This window comes from Bidens hawaiensis, unplaced genomic scaffold (genome assembly GCF_021521415.1).
Source record: "Bidens hawaiensis isolate Kalapana, Puna unplaced genomic scaffold, B.hawaiensis_p1.1 tig00004003_1, whole genome shotgun sequence".
Taxonomy (NCBI): Eukaryota; Viridiplantae; Streptophyta; class Magnoliopsida; order Asterales; family Asteraceae; genus Bidens; species Bidens hawaiensis.
This window is the reverse complement of record NW_027491234.1, coordinates 1,164,397-1,186,462: the sequence shown is the minus strand read 5'-3', so window position 1 is coordinate 1,186,462 and position 22,066 is coordinate 1,164,397. Positions and strand designations below refer to the sequence as shown.

The following is a 22,066-nucleotide window of genomic DNA, read 5'->3' as shown; positions in this document are numbered from 1 at the left end:
TATGCACAAGTTCCTGTGAACAACTCATTCTTGAATTCAAGAAAGGGATGAAGGAGGTCTGTGAAATGACAGACATGGGGCTTCTACAATACTTTCTTGGGTTGGAAGTAAAACAATCTAAGAAGGGTGTATTTGTGAGTCAAGAGAAGTATGCTATGAGTCTACTCAGTAAATTCCAGATGAAGGATTGCAAAGTTGAAGTTGTTCCTATGAGTCCTAATGACAAGTTCCAGGTTGATGATGGTGAAGACAAGGTGAATGAAACAATGTACAGGAGTCTTGTAGAAGGACTTATGTATCTCACTCATACTAGACCAGATCTGGCTTTCGCTGTAGGAGTCTTGGCAAGGTTCATGCAGGCCCCTTCAAAACAACATCTAGGTGTTGCTAAGAAAGTGCTCGGGTACATTGCAGCACAACTGGTTTTGGTTTGTGGTATGAAAACAAGAATGATGTTCAGTTAGTTAGATATACTGATTGTGATTGGGCAGGATGTTTGGATGATAGATTAAGTGCGTCTGCAAATGTGTTTCTCCTTGGTAATGCAGCAGTGACATGGTGTTCTAAAAAGCAAAATACTGTTGCTCTCTCAAGTACAGAAACTGAGTATATTTCAGCTACAGGAGGTGCATGTCAAGCGGTGTGGTTAAGGAGAATTTTAAATGATCTTGGTGTAGCTCAGGAACAAGAAACTATGTTATTCTGTGATAGCAAATCTGCAATAAACTTGTCCCAAAATCCTGTCATGAACAGCCGCTCAAAGCACATTGAACTTAAGCATCATTTTATCAGAGATATGGTGAATTAGAGTCAAGTCAAGCTGGAATTCTGTGGGGCACTAGCGCGCAGTTAGCAGATCTTATGACTAAGGCAATTCCAAGAGAAAAGCTGGTGTATTTAAGGCATAAGGTTGGAGTGCAGGAGTGTGTATCAAGGGGGGTGTTAAAATTGACACAACACTCCCATGCAAAATTGAAAGGGGGAAGGCATGCAAGATTAAGTCTTCTGCACGTGCTCATGCTAGATTTGGTCAAAAGTTGTGGAGTCTTTTTTGTTTTATCTAGTCAGTTTGTTTAGTTTGAATTTGAATAAGTTGTTTAGACTGTGTGAGTTATAGGCATAGCCGTTTGGTTTTCTTTTCTATTTAAAGGAGGGTTCTCCTTGTGCTTTTGTACTTCATCTTTTATTGAAATAAGAAAAAGACTCACTCTCTCTCTCTCTTTCTCTCTCTCTCATTCAATATTGTTATCAAAGTAGACTCTGATTCATCATTCATCATTCATCACATTCATGGTAGATACTAGCTTCTATAGCATGGACTTCGGTGATTTGAACGAACATTATGTGATATCAACAAACATTATCACTAGAGTAGAGAGAGATTGTCAGAGGCGAACATACATGAAAGCCAGGCTTCCTCAACTTTTCGGCCAAAATACAATTTTTTTTATTCGGTGTTTTATGTATCAGGATACCCCTTAGCGAAAATTACGATACCCCTCAAATTGTTTAGAACCCAACACCGCACTCTTAAAAATTGATTAAAGGCCCAAGTTAATTTGATTAGAAAGCCCGCATATTAATTTGATTAAAAAGCCCACATATTAATATAAAGTCTAACTTAATTAATATCCCAAACCGATTAATCATTTAGATGAGACAAAGAAAATACGATTTAAAAAAATATGAACGGAATCAGAGTCATCGGCCGCCATCCCAGTTTGCCACACCACCAGCCTTTCGGTAGGCGCCTCCGCCCGTTAGCCGGTCACCCCCTTGCTTAGTAAAATGTATTCTTTTAATTTTTTGGAACTTGTTCACTTTTGATTTTAGGGTTATATAAAATTATGCAAATGGTTCATGAATTCTAACCGAACGGAAGTTCTTGTATGCACTCCTTCATTAAAGAATTGAACTTGTTCACAAACTTTTCATAAACATAGACGGGTATGTACTCTTTTAAAAACAATTAAACAAACAACATTCTTAATCCAAAACATTAGACATAATCAGCTTAATTGAATATAAAGTTAAGCACTTGTTTAGTTTTATATAAAGTTGAGCAATTAAGATAATAATCATAAACATAATCATCCCAATCGACGGTTTTAGTCTGATAATGTAAATGAGGCACAAGTTAGATTTATTGTTAGTTGAAGCAAGACTTTATAGAACAACATCTAATGAAACGAACCGAACATAACCAACAAAATTTTAAAAATTAATTAAATGTTAGGCTGCTTACTACAAATAAAAAATCACAAAAATATAAAACAAACATTTAACTAACGACCATAAACATACAAAAATTAACAAATTACCGAATGTTCACGAACACAAATAAACGGATGCAACCTCTATTCGTGCCTGTTCATTTAACTAAACGAACAAATTTCTTGTCGTGTTTGTTCATTTAATAAACAAACAAACATAAACGAACTTCTCACCGAACGGTTCACAAACTATTCGTTAAATGTTCGATTTGTTTGCAACCCTATCTAACACAAAAGGGACAAAATTGGCCTTATGTTAGGGTTTAGTTTCTAAGTTTTGTTTAATTTTACACAAAAGGGCCAGGCCGGCTAACACCTGACTCGTTTAACCAAATGTCGGCTGGGATCGAACTAGGCTACTCGTTGTGCTTGTACGGGCCATTTTTGGTGGATCTTCAAGATTTCACATTTGTTCAGAAGACTTTTACGGATATTTCTCGAGATCATTGCCCGGGGCTGTGTCGCTACCTTAACTGGTCTATGTCGGGCTGTTGATGGTATCGTTGGCGGTAATGTTTTCGCTCGTCTTTTGGGTGGCTTATGCGCAAGAGAGGAGGCTTCGCGTTTATTCGAATATTGGTAGAAGCGGACGGGGAAGGGAGAAGGATATGTAAGGAAAACAATTTTTATTTTAGTGCGGAGGTTTGTAAATATCGGGGTAGAGAAATGATCGTGGCTAAATATTTGTGTTTTAATAGATTGTATAAATGTAAAATCTAGACTTATATTATAACAATAATACTTTTAGCTTTGTGTTGAAAGTTTATGGACTTATAAATGACGACCATATAAGCGCATGTAAAATTACTTAGCTCACAGATCATTATGTGATATCAACAAACATTATCACTAGAGTATAGAGAGATCGCCAGAGGCGGACATATATGAAAGCCAAGCTTCCTCGACTTTTCTTCCGAAATGCAATTGTTTTTTATTTGGTGTTTTATGTATCGGGATACTCCTTAGGGAAAATTACAATACCCCTCAAATCTTTTAAAACCCAACACCGCACTTTTAAAAATTTATTAAAAGCCTAAGTTAATTTGATTAGAAAGCCCACATAGTGATTTCATTAAAAAGCCCGCATACTAATTAATTATAAAAGTCTAACTTAATTAATAGCTTAAACCGATTAATCATTTAGATTAGACAAATAAAATATGATTTAAAAAAATGAACGGAATCAGAGTCATCGGCCTCCATCCCATTCGTCACACCACCAGCCTTTCGGTAGGTGCCTCCGCCCGTCAGCCCGTCACCCCATCACTTAGTAAAATGTATTCTTCTAATTTTTTGTAACTTGTTCACTTTTTATTTTAGGGTTATATGAAATTGTGCAAATGGTTCATAAATTCTAATCGATCAAAAATTCTTGTACGCACTCCTTCGTTAAAGAATTGAACTTATTCACAAACGTTCCATAAACGTAGACGAGCATGTACTGTTTTAAAAACAATTAAATACACAACATTCTTAATCCAAAGCATTAGACATATTCAGCTTAGTTGAATATAAAGTTAAGCACATGTTTAGTTGTATATTAAGTTAAGCCATTAAGATAATAACCGTAAATATAATAATCCCAATTAGTGATTTTAGTCTGATAATATAAATAAGGCACAAGCTAGATTTATTGTTAGTTGAAGCAAGACTTTATAGAACAAACATATAATGAAACGAACGAAGCATAACAATAAAATTTAAAAAAAAAGTAATTAAATGTTAGGTTGCTTGCTACAAATAAAAACTCACAAAAATATAAAACAAACCTTTAACTAACGATCATAAACAAACCAACGTAAACAGACAATAATTAACAAATTACTGAACGTTCATGAACACAAATAAACGGATGCAGCCTCTATTCATGTCCGTTCATTTAACTAAACGAACAAAATTTCTTGTTCATATTTGTTCATTTAATAAACAAACGAACAGAAATGAACTTCCCGCCAAACGGCTCACAAACTATTCGTTAAATGCTCAATTTGTTTACAACCTTATCTAACACAAAAGGGACAAAATTGGACCTTATCTTAGGGTTTAGTTTCCAATTTTTGTTTAATTTTACTCATATGTACGGTTAAAAAAGATTGTTTCATTCACATGCAGGTACGGTAAAAAAATTGCTCATTTAAATGAATGTACGGTAATAAAAAATTGGGATAATCCTGAAATTTCATTCTAGATCCGTCATTGGAGATCACTAAAGAAAAATGTGAAACCCAAAGAGGTTTGTATGTATATGTGATAAAGATTTGAACATACAAACAAATTATTGTTCAAAGATCGATTTTTTTCGACAACTTTTGCAGACTATACTTAGGAAATCTTATCATCGTATTTTGCAACGAATAACTGATGATTATCGTTTAGTAATGTAAAAACCTAGATATAGCTAGGTAAAGTAGAGTCACGAAAAGCATCATATTAATTAATTATAAAAATAAGGAAATTTAGATTTAAATAAATATCCAAATTATTTACTATTGGCAATTAATAGGGTCGACTAACGAAATGTCTGCTGACCGTCTCATGTTCTAAAATATTTGTATCCAATAATCCGCGACTAATAGAAGCCTAACTTCGTTAGTGTGATGATGGTGTGTCATGCATATGTGACAAAATCTAGTTAGCAAATTGGATTTTAATAATCTCAACTAAATGCTATTGGTCGATAATAATCCCAACTTAGTTTATTCCCACTAGTGGTTCTAAATTTAAAAAGTTGGCTCTCAATGGTCCTCTGTTAAAAAAAACCTAATGGCGTTAAGTTTTTTCCGAATTTCAAACTGATTTTTTAGGGTTTTTGATCGGAAGGAGGATACGAGTCGCTTGATAAAAAACACTTAGCTCAAAACGATGCTCCGTGCGGCTTGATTGGTGCTTCAAATAGGGTGTTTGAACTTCAAATTAACAAAAATTAAGCTGTTTGGAGTATCGTTTCGAGCTAAGTTTTACATCAATCGACTCGTATCCTCCTTCCGATCGAAAGCCCTAAACAATCACCTTGAAATTCGAAAAAAAAAACTTAACATCGTTAGGTTTTTTTAACGAGTGACCATTGAGAGCCAATTTTTTAAATTTAAGACCACTAGTGGAATAAACTAAGTTGGGATTATTATTGGCTAATAACAGATAGTTGGGATTATTAAAATCCAATTTGCCAATCTAGTTTATGTGACAAAATCTTGCTTATGTGGCAGATTACACCATCACTACCATGGCAGCCACCACCACCATTGCCATGCAGCCGCCACCGTCACCATCTACTTTTTCCTTCTTCAAACCCCAACTCATTCCAACCAATTCCATTATTTTCAAAAACTGGGTTTGCTTTTATCCCCTAAAATCCCCAATTTTTTCACTCAATTCTAAGGTTTATCACCCACATTTCAACAAATGTGGATTTCACACATGAAAGCAGAAAAATGCGAAGTTGGAAGATTATGCAATCACAACAAGAAATTCGTTAAACAAGCCATCGATTCACACTACGAGTTCGCGGCAGCTCATCTTTCTTACTTCAATCACTTCGTGAAATGGGAATCGCTAAACAGATTCACAGAATCTGAACTATTGATTTTGTAAGTCTTAATCCCTCTGTTATTGATTTTAGTTCTAATGTGTACGTAGATTATATCGATACAACATCGTTTACAATGTCCCCATCCCCACCTAAATCGGAATCTTCAAACGGAACTTTTGCGACCTGGCTAATGAACCCAAGAGCTTTAGATTTATTGGTCATGATGGTAGATGAACCGAGGCTAAGGAATATTCAATGATTATATAAAGCATCAGGCTAAAGATTTTCTTTCTAATATTAAGGAAATTGACTGAGTTTGACGGAGATGGGGAAGGTTTGGATAGAGTGGAGAAAGGAAGTGATAATGAATGTGGTGATGGTGGCGGCTTCCATGGTGGTGGTGATGGTGTAACCAACCACATAAACCCGATTTTGCCGCATAAGCACGTTTTTGACATATTATCATCATATAAAGGGAGTTAGGCTTCTGTTAATCGTTGATCGTTAGGATTAAATATATTAAATGATGGGAGCGTTAGCAGAAATTTTGTTAATTGGGACTGTTATTACCGATAATTAATATTTAATATTATTTAAAGAGGAAATGAAATACGGTGTTGTTAACCACCTAATCTTACACCGAAAACACACTAAAACTACGTAATTTTGATATTAAAAAAACCTAAAACTAAAATAGATAAAAACACGTACCTGTCTAATCATGTCTCTCTCAGTTGCTTCGTTGCAAGCCCAACAACAACCCTAGGTTATTCCAGTACATGGTGATCAAAAATAACAAGGACGAAGATGGATGCAGTAGGGCATGTAACAATTAATCATTCATACATGACGGTATTTCTATTTCATATAGATCTTGAATGATTCCATCAAGTTCTTGAATATTAGTTGATAGGTTTAAACCTAAATTCTTCAATTTTAGGTCTTCAAATAATTGACCAAGTTATTGAGTTTGGTTATATTTTTATTTCTCTCCATTTACTAAATCAAAAGGTGATCACCTAATTGTAATCAGTTTTTAAATTAATAAATAAGATCAGCATAGTGGTTAATCAATCTTAGTAAGTTCTTGAACTAATATTCAATAATAAGACTTATATGATCCAATGTTTATTTACGACATATTTATTCATTAACGGTTTTTAGTAATCATGTAACTCTAATTTTCGTTTTCAGTTCCCGATGCATTCTTTCGCTTGTTGATTATCAGCATTCCGTGTTCTGATATTTCTCTTTTGTTGATATAGGACGTCCACACCTTAATGGATTTAGAAGCAGAGAAGGAAGATTTTGAAACCAATTTTATTGAACATAATGATGCAAATAGATATTTGGTCATAAATAGCAGTTCCGATGTTGAAGTAGAGAAAACAGAAGATATGTACCTGGATTTTGGAGTTGAAAAAGAAATAGCAAATGACGTACTCGGATAGGTTTTTGATACTCCTGATGACGTATATGCTTTCTATAATAGCTATCTGTTTTAAATGGGTTTGGAATACGCATTCATTTGACTATTAAATATATGACAGCAAATGTGGCTTATCGATTGAATACGTATGCAACAAAGATGGTTTTAAAGATTTGAAGCATGGTAATTATGAGGGAGAAGCTATGAAATGTCATAGGGATTTAAGGACAAGATATGAAGCATATCTTATGATTTCAATTGATAATGATGGTAAATGGTTAGTGGATGGATTTAATGATGCACACAACCATGAGCTAATTGTTACTCCAACCAAAGTAATGAAACACATGTCTCGTGGAAAGTTTCACCACTCAATGGCTTGCAAATCTATAATGTTGGAACTAGGTCAATCCGGGTTGAGACCTTGTCAAATCAACAAGGTCATAAATACCATGAAAAATCCAGGTGAAAATGATGTCACGTCAAAACAATATGCTGATAATCTTAAATGAACAACGAAAGCAATGCAAGGGTAAGGAGTTTTATGGCCTTATTAAACATTTGCAAGACAAATTATTAGAAGACCCTACCTTTATTTTGTTGTGGACTTATGAGATTATGGTTCTCCTAGAAATATATTTTGGGCAGATGGGAGATCAAAAGACTCGTATATAAAATTTGCGAACTTTATTGTGTTTGATGTCACATACATGACCAACAATGTTAAATTTCCATTTTCTCCATTTTTCGGGGTGAATCATCACCACCAGTCCATACTTTTTGTCGGCGCACTATTGGAGAATGAGAAACAAGATACTTTTGAATGGTTATTTTAAACATTTTTAAAGTACATGTTTGATAAGAATCCATTGGCGATAATTACTAATCAAGACAAAGCTATTGGAAATGCAATCAAAACAGTTTTTCCAAAACTCGACATCATTTTTGCTCATGGCATATAAAGAAACATCAAATTAAACGTCTTGGACCACTTACAACTCGTTATAGTGACATTGAATTGTTAACTTTTGACTCTCGGATAAGATAGATGTAACATGTTTATGTGCAAAGTTGGAAACATATGGGATATTATGCAAGAATATATTATATGTGTTGAAGAAGATGAATGTTGAAACCCTTCCTGATCATTATATTTTAGGTGGACACTTGATGTTAGGTATAAGTCTGATAATGACACAATTGGGCTTGAAGACATACATTGTGGAAATAAAGTTAGGGCATTAATTTTATGGTGTGTTCAATCAAACTTTAAAAAAGCAATCGAACATGTAAGAGATTCCCCATCTGAGATAAAAAAACTAAATTCCATCTTGATGAACTTTTTAGAAGAACAAAGCATTCGAACAAATTATGAACAGCTGGAAAGTACTATACAAAATTCTAACATAAGAAGTTCGCAAGTAAACTTGATGCCTCAAATTTATATTCGTGATCCACAAGTTAAAACAAATACTAAAGGCCATCCTAACACTGCAACTAGAATAAAATATTCCTTGGAAACACTAAAAAAGAGAATTTGTTCATACTGCAAGCAACCGGGTCATTACGTCAGTGGATGCCAAAAACAAAGAAGGTACTATGTATTTATTAATAACTAGTGATTGTTAGTACAGTACTTGCAGTAATTTTTCGCAGAAGATGAGTCATTATTAGAAAAGAGAATGATGATTTGTGAATCGAATTGGAGACCTAGCAGTTTTGTAGATTTGCTTTGGTACCACTTATTTGAGAATATATATGAAATAAACTTGTTTTTATAGTTTTTAGATCTATTTAGTAGTTTTCATATTTTAATGATGGTATGTTTTTGTTTAACTCTTTAAAAGCGAAAATGCTGCAATGGCTTTTCTTTTGGAATACTCTCAAAAGAAAATAAAATGTATAGAAAAATATATGAATTAGAAATGGAATGGGCCAAAATTTAACAATACAAAAGTAAACGGGTAAAAAGATAGCAATATAAAAAAACGGGTCAAAGTATAGTGATATAAAACGAAACAGGCCAAAATATAGCAATATAAACTTAAATGGTCAAAACTTAGCAATATAAACTGAAGCAGGTTAAAGTATAGTAATATAAAGCTAAACGGGTCAAAATATAGTAATATAATGCTAAATTGGTCAAAATATAGCAATATAAACTTAAACAGGTCAAAACGTAGCAATATAAATCTAAACAAGTCAAAATTGTTGTATAAAACGAAACGGGCCAAAATACAGCAATATAAACTTAAATGTAACACAACGTAGAAATATAAATTGAATAGAGTCAAAATGTACTAATATGAATGGTGGAAGTCGCATTGTTGCACATTTGTGCAAATGCATGTACCAAACTTTGCAAATTACGACTAGATGTTAAAGTAGTAAACATTGTCAATACTGATGTAAAACTCCCATAATTTCACAAATGAACAGTTTTGTCAATTATAACTCTCACCATTTTAGTTTGGACATAAAATTTATCTTTGACTTTCAAAGTCAAAATTAATGTAAAATTATGCGAATGCCTCCAAATAGATGAAAATAATTTCATACAAACATGTGTATTACATCTTTATAGATGCTAACAAAGCACATAATGAAAAATAAATTGTTCCATTTCTTCCAAATACAGTAACAACTAATAACCATTTACATGGCTTAAAAGTAACAACAAAAATTTAAAAACCTATCCAGCTATAAATCAAGTATCTCCTTATTCGTCTTGCATAATCTTCAGTTGCTTTCCATTTATCTTCAACTTTATTCCTTATAGCTTCCAGATCATTCTTAATCTAAGTAGGCCAGGCCTAGTATGATGGTAACACTTTGAGAAAGTAGTAACTTACAAAGCATAATGAAAAGTATTAGTAATTTCTTAAATAAGAAAATTGAAAAGTAAGGCGGTGTTTGGAATTCCTTATTTTACCACCTTATAAATTTTTATTAAGTTAATAAGTTACAAAAGTGTAACTTATTAACTTTTCCCTCTCACATTAATAGCAATCCCAAACATCCTTTTCATTTTCAGAAAGTTAATAAGGTATAAGTTGGTGTAAATAAGCAATCCCAAACACCCCTAAATAAATATTTTTCGGTAATCGAGCAAACGAGCATAGGTTTTCAGGTAATCAATAGGTCATCACTGAATCCCGTACCCACTAGAACCTGAGAAAAAGAATTAATACCGTAACCAATCTAATACCTGAATGTTCATCCTATATGTTTTGATTTCGGGTTTTCTTTGCCATCCCAAGGGCTATGACTTACTGAGCCCAAGAAAAATAGAACTGGTCAAGTGTGATTCAAATACTGTATTCTTTATGGTGTTGTTACCATTTTATAGCCTTCATTTCTCATGTCCGTCTCTTTAACTTGAGAGTAGAAAACAAAGCTTGAAAAACAGGTGGTGATAACTAACTTTGGCAATTTTCACATCTATAAACACCAACGGTCATTGTTCAATCCTATATTTAAGGGTATGATATGACAATTAAATAACAAATTCACAGGTCTTGTTAAGACACATTTGGCTATAGTCATGGACAATGCGGCCTGTGATGAAATTCTTTAGCAAGACACTAGCATAGGAAGGTTCAATGAACACCATGTTTAACACATGTATACAATCATATATAAATTTAGCATAAAAATTTGCTTTTAAAGTCTGAAACCAAACATATCAGTATTAAAAAACATCATGAGCTGCATAACTTAAAAGATTAAACATGGTTTTTAGATGGTCATTCTATGTGCAACAACTAGCTAGCATGGATGACAAACACTAAAAATCTGTTATTATTTTGTAAACAACCTGAACCTATCAAACTAGTGTTACATTTTTTTCATGATAATAGAGAAAAAAATAACATGTAAAAAAACAAATGGTATTGTTTAACAAGTACACTATAATGCATGTACCAAGAATAACAAGCTACACAATCTCAAATTGGGTAAAAAAATAATACAGAAACTACTTGGAATTAGCACAATTATGTGAAGAGAACAACTGTGTTGTTCCACATATCTCAAAAACCTTCATATTTGCAAATGAAACTGAATGAAATGTTCAATTCGTGGGAACCTTCTGATTCTTGGGTAACTGGAAAAAAAATTAAGATTTAAGATATTAGGATTTATAGAGCAATTAGAATACTATAATCAAATTGAAACCTATTCTCTGTAAATATGTGTTTTAACAGCATAATTAGATGACCAATTTCAATATGCAATGCCAAAGCCTAAAAAAACTAAAACAGTCACACATAAGATGTAGTGATTTCTGAACTACTGTTGATAGATAAGTATAGGTTACCTGTAGAGCACAGGAGAGTATCGCTTGAAATTTCCCAAGCTCGGCCTTCTCTTAAAATCAATAGGGTTTATCCGAGAATTGCAGGGTAGGGCTAAAATTAAGAATTGTTATTGATATGGTTGAATTGAGGAAGCATCAGACGTTTAAGGTTGATCCAGTCATCAATCTTCGTCTTCAACTTTAGTTGTTCAGGGAACGACCTAGGGTTCGCCACTGGAAACGACGTGTTTTTGGATTTGTTACGTAGTTTTAATGTGTTTTTCGTGCACCATATTTACTTTTCCCTCATTTAAATCCAATTTTCTTAACAAATGCACCAAAAGTTTTGTTGGGGGTAGGATTAAGTTAAAGATGATCTGCTGTGCAATGAAATGATATAGCAAGAGAAAAAAAAACACGAGCTTAAGTCGATTACAAAGATGAGAAAGATGCAATCACTTTTAGTTTGGTTAGCGAAAAGAATTAATATTATGATAGTATTGTTTCGTGGGTACATAGATATGGCTTATGTTAGTCATATAGTTATTCTAGAACACATTTCATATATTAACACACCAATCATCCGATCTTAACGCAACTAACTACGGTGTAATGAGCACTAGGGATGAGCAAAAATTGGTATGGTACCAATACCCAACCGGTACCGGTATCAAAATCGGTACCGATTTGGTACCATCGGTACCGAATCGATATTAAGGTTTTGAGTTTTCGAGACCGGTACGGTACGTTACCGGTATTTTCCGAATTTTACCTTAAATACCGGTACCGAACATAACATTTCGGTACCAATACCGGTACAAAAATTTGTGATTTTCGGGATCGGGATTTTCGGTACCGGTACTGGTACCGTACCGAGCTCAACCGTAATGAGCACAATCGAATAGCGCACTATAAACCATATGCTGGATCAGTGGCGGAGCCACATTATCTCCACTGGGTTCGCTCAAACCCGGTATTTTTTTGGTGTTATATATAACATATAGTGTCGAATTAACGAGCGAATTCTTTTTCGACGAGCGAGTCCAGTATCCTTTTAAAAAAATATATTCGAACCCATTGGTTGTGAAAACTTTAATTATATATTTTAGTAATGAATATTCCTTTTATAAAATATAAAAAACTTTTAGAAAAACTATAAAAGTATTAACAAACATCATATATGACCCATTAATAACCCATATATAGATTATAAAAAAACCCAAAATTACTCATAGATTGGGTCACTACGCCCAACCCATTTAACATTTTTAAACATAATACCAAAATAAAAGTAAATAAATAACCAAAAACATCGGCCATCGCCTCAGCAACCGACAACTTCTTTCTATCGACCAGACGACCATTGTCTCATCGTTCGCCTCAAGGTCTCAACGATCGCCAACAACCAAAATTCATTGGTCTATCGTTTGTGAAATGTTTTTTTCTTCAATAAAGTATGTGAAAATGGATTTGCATAATTACTTGGGTGATGATAATATGAATGATTCTTATACTTATAACATTAAAAAATGAGTTCTTTTTTAAACTCACTATTAAAGATATCATTTTCAAAACATGAAAACGCGTAGGAAACAATTATAATATGTAATATTTTTTTTATTAAAAAATAGGGAAAATCTTATAGAATATTAACCAACTTTCAAAAGTGTTCCAATTAGGTCACTGGTGCATATTTTCCTTAAATCGGGTCACTAAATCTTCAAATCAAGCCTCACCGATTTTTTTGCGCGTCAAGAAAGAAATGGAGGATAAGATGTGGGGGCGGGAATTTGCAATATATGTGGTTAAATTTAAAAAATAAAAAACGTTAATTATATAAAAATTTAAAAATAAAAAATAAAATTCACGTCGCCACTTAGCGTCAAATTCAAAAAAAAAAGATAAAAAGATTTCATATGTGAAACAAAAGGTAAAAAGGCTAAAAAAACATGTTAAACCATTTAATTTAATTAAACATCAAAGTTGGGTGACCTAATTTGAACACTTTTTAAATTTGAGTAACCTAATTAGAACAATTTTGAAAGTTGATATTTAGTTTGTATTTTATTGATTGTTAACGATATATTTTTGTTATGATAGTAATATTGCATTATATTTATCTGACTCAATGATTGACCCGACCCATTCGTGCTCGAAAACTTTCACACAGAGACGGGGGTATTAAACTTGTCGGCCATATCATTTGAAAGAATCAAATATTGTAACATTGAAATGCACCACTAAAGCCCAATATAGATAAAAAATAATTCTTATTATCCATGACATTCGGGTAGCCCAAATCTGAAGTCTTTTTATTATTATCCATATCCATGACACAAGGACCCGGTTAGTCCAATCCACAATAGTATTTTTGCTTTTATTTCCAATTCATCTCTCATTTGAACTTGAATAAGATTATGACATTTCAAATTGTTAAACCTTAAATACATTTTTAACCTATAAACTCATTAACCATTAAATCCAAGTATCCATAAGATTATGACATTTCAAATTGTTAAACCTTAAATACATTTTTAATCTATAAACTCAGTAACCATTAAATCCAAATACCCAATAACCACTGAAACAGACAAAACACTATTCAACTGGTCTGTTTTAATAATTTAAAAGTATAGCCTCAAAATTTAGAAAGCGGCATTTTTTATTAATTGTCACATCCACAAGTAGACTTTTCAAACTAGAAACTCAACCAACGATTCGGCCGAGATGCCTATTGCCACCGGTTGTTGGTTTGTGCATGATCAGTTTTGGCCTCGAAACGAACCAAAAACCAAAATTTTATATATTTTTTAAACTGCTTCGAAATATGAATTTAAATTTGCATAAAAACAACTGATTAGAAACTCTGAACACATTATCAGGTTTATAAATTAAAAAAAAAAGATGAATGTGACAGATTCAATATAGAATGAGGAAGTGCCCCAAATGCAAAACAAATTTTTTGTTACTTTTAGAGTAATAGCAATAGAAGCAGCAAAGCTATACATGCGCTCTATTGTTGTATTTTGCATTAGAAAGTCTTTTTTACTATATCTTTTAGTACAAAAGTAAGCTCTAGGGTACACGAATGAAAACAATACATGCAAAGTAATTCATATATTTGTCTCTATCCTGACATAAGAAGATTGGCATGGACAATACTTGAAATAGCAATTCATAAAAATAAAAAATTAAAATAGAGAGAGAGATCGGCTTGAACAAGGTGATAACCAAAAGAAATTACTAACTTAATAAAATTCATATTACTATTATAGATAGTCCAATACTAAATAAACATGTATTCCCTCTAGTTAGAAGAAGATTCTTTTTGTAAAGTAATTTGGACATCTGCTAGAGCTTGAAGAATTCATAAGAATCTTGCATATTCAAGACTAATACATTGTATACTTGTAGATTTCTCTTTCTAACCAAGTAGTTACTAGTACACTTATTATAATTCATAATTCCCCTTTCATCATCCATTGAATGAAATGTTTTATGAGAATAAAAGTTTCACCAGAAATTTTGGTTTTATCTTTTCATTACGTGATCTAACCAGACAAAATTTAATACTTTTTTTGAACGACACGCATTTGATCCTCAAAAACTATCCATATCCATATCCCATCTATGAAAAAGATTCTTCAATATGTAAAATACAAACCATAAATAAATTATAGGCGACACAAAACATTTTATATATGGAGGTGGTGGAAACAAGGCTCTAAATGAAAAGAGGGGGTACACTCGCTACCATACACGTGTTATATTAAATGATGTAATTCTTGGGGTAGTAGATGTGTGGTGGAAATTATTAATGTAGTAAACTAGTAATAACGACAATGGGCTAGATAAGAAACTGATTTTCATCATTTCGATGCGTCATGTGTACCCTATCGAGTCTACTTATTACTCATTATCCAATATGTTTCTTGTATGGTCCTATGTGGTTAAAGTTATTCGTTAGATTATTTAATATTTATTACCAAAACTAAATCTAAAACTCGTCTCAAAAACTGACTTTTAAAATATTAAATGCTCAAATTAAACTTTTAACAATTGTAGAATAATAAAAATTTGAAGCTTTAACAAATTAAAAACAGTATTGTATTTCTTTAGATTATATAATATATTAATATATTGTGTTTAAATGCGTGTAATTGGTTTGGACAACCTGTCGAGCATCACTTAGAGCATTCTCATCCCACCCTCTATATTCAAACTAAAAATTACACTAAAATTTATTTTATTTTCTCTCTTCATTTCAGTTAAATAATACTTTTTATACATTTTATCATTACATTTTCTCTTTCCTTCACTCACAACCACTTTCAAAATATATTAAAAAATTATATGAGATGAACAGTAACTTTTCAAATATACAGAAAAATCACCACTTTTTCTAAAATATAAAAACTCTTCACTCACAACACCCTGAATCACTCTCTAAATTATAAAAACACTCCTCACATAATATAAGGGGTTAGATGAGAATGCTCTTAGATAGTGTTTGATAGAAAATAATAATGGATGGCATAGAATCAATTATTTCAATGAAATGAATTAAAGTATGGTTGTCATGTGGTAATGAAATGAGTTATTCCTTAATAAATGAAACTCCTTTCGATTATAGGATTTTCATTCCTTTAGAAAGGAGTGTTTTTTTTCAATTCTTCAAGAAATGGAAATGACTCATTAATATTAATAATAATAATAATTATTATTATTATTATATTATAATTATTGTTATATTGTCAATATTATTATAGTATATTATTATTATTAATATCATTATTGATTTGTATATTATAATATAACTATTATTATATTAGAATTATTATTATATTTAAATTTGGTAAGTTAACATTTCACATTGCACATGCGTGATTCAACGTTTTTACGATTATTTTTATTCGATTAAATAATCTCGTTGTAACGCGCGGATTTTAAAAATTAGTTATTATGAATATTCATATTATTAATTATTATTATTATTATTATTATTATCTAATAATAATAATTAGTAAATAATAATAATAAATATTATCAGTTTATTATTATTAGTAAATAATAATATTAATATTATTAACAATAATAATATTTACTAATAATAATAATATAAGTGAAGAATCATTTCATTCCTATATGATAACCAAACATGACAATGGAATATAATGATCCATTTTATTTTTTTGTCCATCCATTCTCTTATTCATTCTATTGTCACATACCAAGCAGACCCTTAATATCACTTAGTATCTAAAGCTGAAGAAAATTTAAAACCATCCATATATGCAGTCTTATATTTGAATACCTTACACGTTGCTCCTGAGCATTTAGGTTTTTGGGTTTCACTTCAAGTATAGTTCTTTTACTATCCGTAAGGCCGTAACTTAAGCTAAGTAAAAGGTAGTGTCGCGACTTTGATCTTGGGGTATGCTGGACTTTGGATGTGACCAGCGATGGATTCAGGAATTTTTCTAGGGGGTTCACTGTTTTTAGATGCTCCGATTTCATAGGACTAGACATAAATAGTTATGGGTGGGTTCGAACCGGCAGGAGCGGTTCAACCACTCTAGAGACCTAAAGCGAACTAACATCCATGACTACCCATTTCCATTCTTGCTATTATATGGGTAAACAATCATTTCAGTATACCACTAACCTTTGAATACTGAACAAAGCATTTAAAATCACTAACCTCTACTCATTTTCATTTTAACTAGTAGTTGTTTGATCCGTTGGAAACAAAAACACATCATTTAAAATAGATGATATTATATATTAAAGGAAGACTAACTATTACAGTACATTTTTAAGCTGTGCATCTTTGGTCCCTTAATATTTGAATAATACATTTTGGTTCTTTTCAAAGCATTGCTCGCTCCAACTCTGAACACCACACCAAAACCTAGATGAAGATTCACAAAGAAATTCCGGTCAGACGACATCACCTCCGTGGCCGTCGAAGAAGGACCATCAAGTTCAGACAACCAACAATCACCAAGTAAGTGCTTCATACTCTTAATAAAGTGAAATCCCTGTCATAAGAAATCGTTGTGCGGTAGTAATAAATAGGGTTTTAAGACGAAACCGGAATTAAGCTTTCCACAGAAGAGGTCGAAGATGTCACACCTTGCCGCCAACGTTACCCTTGGATAATAATAAGCGATGCATTCAGTTGGGATCTGTTGTTTTAGTAATCAATTATGGCGAGTAGCTTTAATCCTGTAATAATATTATTTTGTTGTTCTTTGAGTAAAAATTGATTCCGAGCTTAGATATTATAGACTTCTGTTGGAACTAGCGAATATTAGTAAAACTGAGATGTGTTTTATGATAAAGCCTAAAGTGTGTTAATCTTTGGTTAAATGATCTTCAAACAGACGATGTGAAGCCCCTTAAATCTTGATGATAGACTTCTAATCTAGGTCTTTTTGTATGAACATTTTTATATATCATTTAATAGGGTTCATGGATAGGATCAATCTGCACTTGAAACGATCCAAGACTGAACGTGGCTTCAACGATGATACATGATATAGGCGGCTGATCCATGCACTAAATCAGATAGCTCAATTTCTTCATTGCAGAATGAATTTTGAACCTGCGAAAGCTGAAGAAATTGTAAGATCCCATTTGTAAATTGCCAGATTATAATCATTGACCAATCCAACCATAGATTTGTAATTAGATCTATGGGGTGTTTGTGGAGAATATCTATCAAGTGGAAGTGAGTGCCAGCCCTGGCTTTCATATAATGAAATCAAAGCTTATGATAATCTTTTTTCTTTGCATGCGAAAGTGTTATTAAAGTTGAAGAAAGAGTCACTCTAATCGAATTATATGGTTCTAGAAATCATTTTATTGGGACTCCATGTTGCATCATGCCTCATTACAAGGCAAGTTTGTTAACACCTTTGTGAAAGCAAATTTATAGCATTAGCAACTTAAAATTTACTACATAGTTTTGAAAATAATCATCATCTGTTTTATTCTTGGTTTGTAGAGCTTCTTTGGGAGAAGATGCTGAAGGGAAAACAAAATATGTTGTCCGACTGTAAGTTTTATGTGAAAACGAGCATACTTATTACTTTATGTAATTATACGGAACTTTGTGACATGCGTTTGTTGAGGTACACCCCGATTTTAGATGCAGATTCAGGATACTTTGATTTTATAACCAGCATTTTCCATGAAGGGAAAAAGAGCCAAGAGTTTGATAAACTACAGCAGGTTGATGTGCATGAAGTATAAGGGTAAACTGTTTAATCATGCTAATATAGATCTCTTGAATTCAAAATAAATTGTGCATAACTAAAACTGGTTGACTAGAGTACAAACGCCCTGGGAACACCTAGTTAATAATAATTAAACGGTTATATCTCAAATCTTTATGTTGGTATGTAGCAGCAGGACATTAAATTGGCAGCATTAAAATGTCAACTTACGTGTTTACACTTCATAACCTTTTATTGACTAGAGCATAAATAGTTAACTTACCTCAATGTATAAATTAACTGCCGTGATTACATGATTAGAATTATATAATTCATTGCGGTGTAGTTTGTTGCCCGTTAATGTACTTCTTGTTATGTTGTAATTAAATTCTTTTGTTTAATATTAATTGAAATTAAAAAAAATGAACAAATAAATAATGGTGTAGGTTTAAGTTCCCAAAAATGTTAGCAACATGTCATTTATCAGCTTCCACTTTTGCATAAGACCGTTTATAAAATAAGCACCCCTACAAACAAACAAAAAAACAATCTTATTTCTAAATTGCAAAAAAAAATTAAAAGTAAAAGCTGAAACTGGGACCTTGTGTTAAGTAATTTCATGCCTTATCCACTGCATCACTTCCTGGTCTTGTAAAGAGATCATTCCTATTTTATAAGGAGTTCACTCTAATTTTTCTATATACCACTATATTACTATTTTGAAACTCGGGGTATTTCCGTGAACCCCTACTTACTACACAGATGCACCCATGGATGTGACATTGGAGCCATGTATGTATAATGCATGAGCAGTGGCGGATCCAAGATTTTTTTTCAAGGGGTGAACAGTTTTTAGATGCTCTAATTTCATGGAGCCGGATATTAAAAATTTTGGTCGGTTTGACGGTTCGGGTCGGTTGGATGGTTCGGTTCAGGTACGCTTTGTCACATAATGAAAATACGATATTGTAATAAAAAAGACACCATCATTGCAAAATAAAAATGACATCGTCATTGCAAAATAAAAACACATAATAAATGGTCTTTACAAATTGAAAGAACATACCTAAAGTTGCTTCCTACGAGTTTTCATCTTTTGAAATCGTTGCATTACATCTTCGACTAAAACTTGTTGAAGGAATTCCCTTTCTATGTAACAAATGCATGAATTGTTCATGTATCCATCACCCATCCTATTACGCAAATCTGTTTTCACAATCTTCATTGAAGAAAACATCTTTCAACACTTGCCGCTGCAACTGGCAAAACTAACGATAACTTTATCAAACGATAAACCAACGGATAATCAATGTGCAATCTAGTTTTCACCATCATTTTGGTAAGGTTACCTACCCCATTCAAGTTGGCAAACCGCTTATCTTCTTTCACATTAGCAATGTAGTGGCCAAGTTCATATACAAGCTTGTCTTTTTCATCAAAATCAAAATCATAGGATACATCTAAGCCAACTTTAACAAGTTTTGTTTATTAAAAGCACTAAAATTACAAGACGGGCTCAAAGAACTCATACACGTAAGCAAGTTAGTGGTTACCTCGTTGAAACGGTTTCCAAGCTCTTGAATTTACAAGTCGAGAACCGTGTTGAAATTATTAACCACATAATGGTCACGATTGGTGATGCCGGTCTTCCTTCTTCGATATTTAGGGTCAACATACTCGGCTTTCATATCAACCACTTCAATATCATATTTATAACAAAAGGACGTGACATCTTCCAAAAGCGAGTCAAATCCTTCAAGTCGATAACTTTTTAGGCCTTCACTAGTTAACTTAACTAACTTAATTGCATTCAACATATCTTGATCTTTTCTTTGAAGTGCTTCACACAACGTGTTAGTAACACCCAAGATGTACTTCATCAAATGTAAATAAAATACAAAACTAAAAGTTTTCATGTATAATTGAAGTCCATGTGCTTCACTTTTGTGAGCAGAAATCTCTCCGAATTTTCTATATATTCAAGCATGTCAATAACACTAGGAAATAAAGAAAGCAAACGGTGAATTGTTTTTTCATGAGAACTCCAACGTGTATCCCCGGCTCTTGCAAGTGACAGTTCTTGATTCTTTCCACTCCCAGTTTCAACTTCCGGATTCAATCCCAATCTTTCTCTTTGACTTTCTCTTATCAAATCTATTCGCTTACAAGATGCACCAACAACATTTACTAAATTTTACACTTCTTTAAAAAATTTGAAAATTTCATGATGTTTGGTTGCGAGGGCCACAACAACAAGTTGAAGCTGGTGAGCAAAACAATGAACATAATATGCTGAAGGATTTTCTTTCAAAATCAAAGCTTTCAAACCACTAAACTCACCGGACATGTTATTTGCACCATCATATCCTTGGCCTCTAACCCTACCAATACTCAAATTGTGGCGAGCAAATAATTTATTAATTGCAGCTTTAAGAGATAACGCGGTTGTTTCCATAACATGAACAAGGCCAATAAATCGCTCCTTCACAAATCCTAATTTATCAACATATCTTAAAACCACAGCCATTTGTTCCTTTTTAGAAATATCTCTCGATTCATCAACTAATATGGAAAAGACATCATCACCAAGTTCTTCAAATATCTTTTTTAATACTTCTTCTGCAAAACAATTACAAAGTTCTTTTTGGATTGATGGAGATGTCATTTAGTTATTCCCGGGAGCGTTACTTAATATAACACTACCAATTTCTTCATTTAGTTCTCCAAACACTTTTAAGAACTCTATAAAATTTCCTCTATAGAGAGATTCTTAAGACTCATCATGACCACGAAAAGCTAACGAACCATTCAACAATGCTTTAGTAAATCTAGCCGAAGCATGTAACCTGATTCTATACTGTTTTTTTTTGTATATCAGTTCCTTTCTCAATGGCCACATGTATAGATTGAGCTTGGTTAAGTAAGTCTTCCCCCTTTTTACGTGCTTTGTTATGAAAACTATTGCATTACCAACATGACCACTAAATTTCTGCCGAGCCCTATTCCAACATCGCACCCCTTCACTTAGAAATGCATCATTTTGTCCACATTCCTTAAACAAGTAACAATGCAAGCAATATGCTTTATCTGCTTTGACACTATACTCCAACCAATTTCCAAATTCACTAGTGTACCATTCCACATTAAAGCGTCTTAATTTACTACCATAATTTGTTTGTGGAAAATCATGTCCGGTTGGTTGACATGGACCTCTAAGTAGATATGCCCGTCTAATTTCATCTTTTTGACTTGGATGATAAGATGAAATCGGTTACCTTTCGAAATGATCCCATGGAAGATCATCCAAATCTATTTTTG

At 32.7% G+C, this 22,066-nt stretch overlaps 1 protein-coding gene across 1 annotated transcript; it reads right to left on the bottom strand.

The window, feature by feature from the left end:
- Window positions 1-20,331: 20,331 nt before the first annotated feature.
- Window positions 20,332-21,413, bottom strand: LOC143624932 (uncharacterized). Its single transcript, XM_077095424.1, has 3 exons — window positions 21,003-21,413; window positions 20,691-20,909; window positions 20,332-20,622 (listed from the first exon to the last, which is right to left on the bottom strand). Exons 1-3 carry the CDS (start codon window positions 21,411-21,413, stop codon window positions 20,332-20,334), a joined length of 921 nt encoding a protein of 306 aa, XP_076951539.1.
- Window positions 21,414-22,066: the final 653 nt, after the last annotated feature.

What these genes read in the sequence shown, in the direction of transcription:
- LOC143624932 (XM_077095424.1), bottom strand. Translation starts at nt 21,413, where the DNA reads ATGACATCTCCATCAATCCAAAAAGAACTTTGTAATTGTTTTGCAGAA. An exon ending in TTGCTCACCAGCTTCAACTT is followed by an intron (nt 20,910 to 21,002) that starts GTTGTTGTGGCC and finishes GCATCTTGTAAG; the next exon opens with CGAATAGATTTGATAAGAGA. An exon ending in AGAGATTTCTGCTCACAAAA is followed by an intron (nt 20,623 to 20,690) that starts GTGAAGCACATG and finishes CATTTGATGAAG; the next exon opens with TACATCTTGGGTGTTACTAA.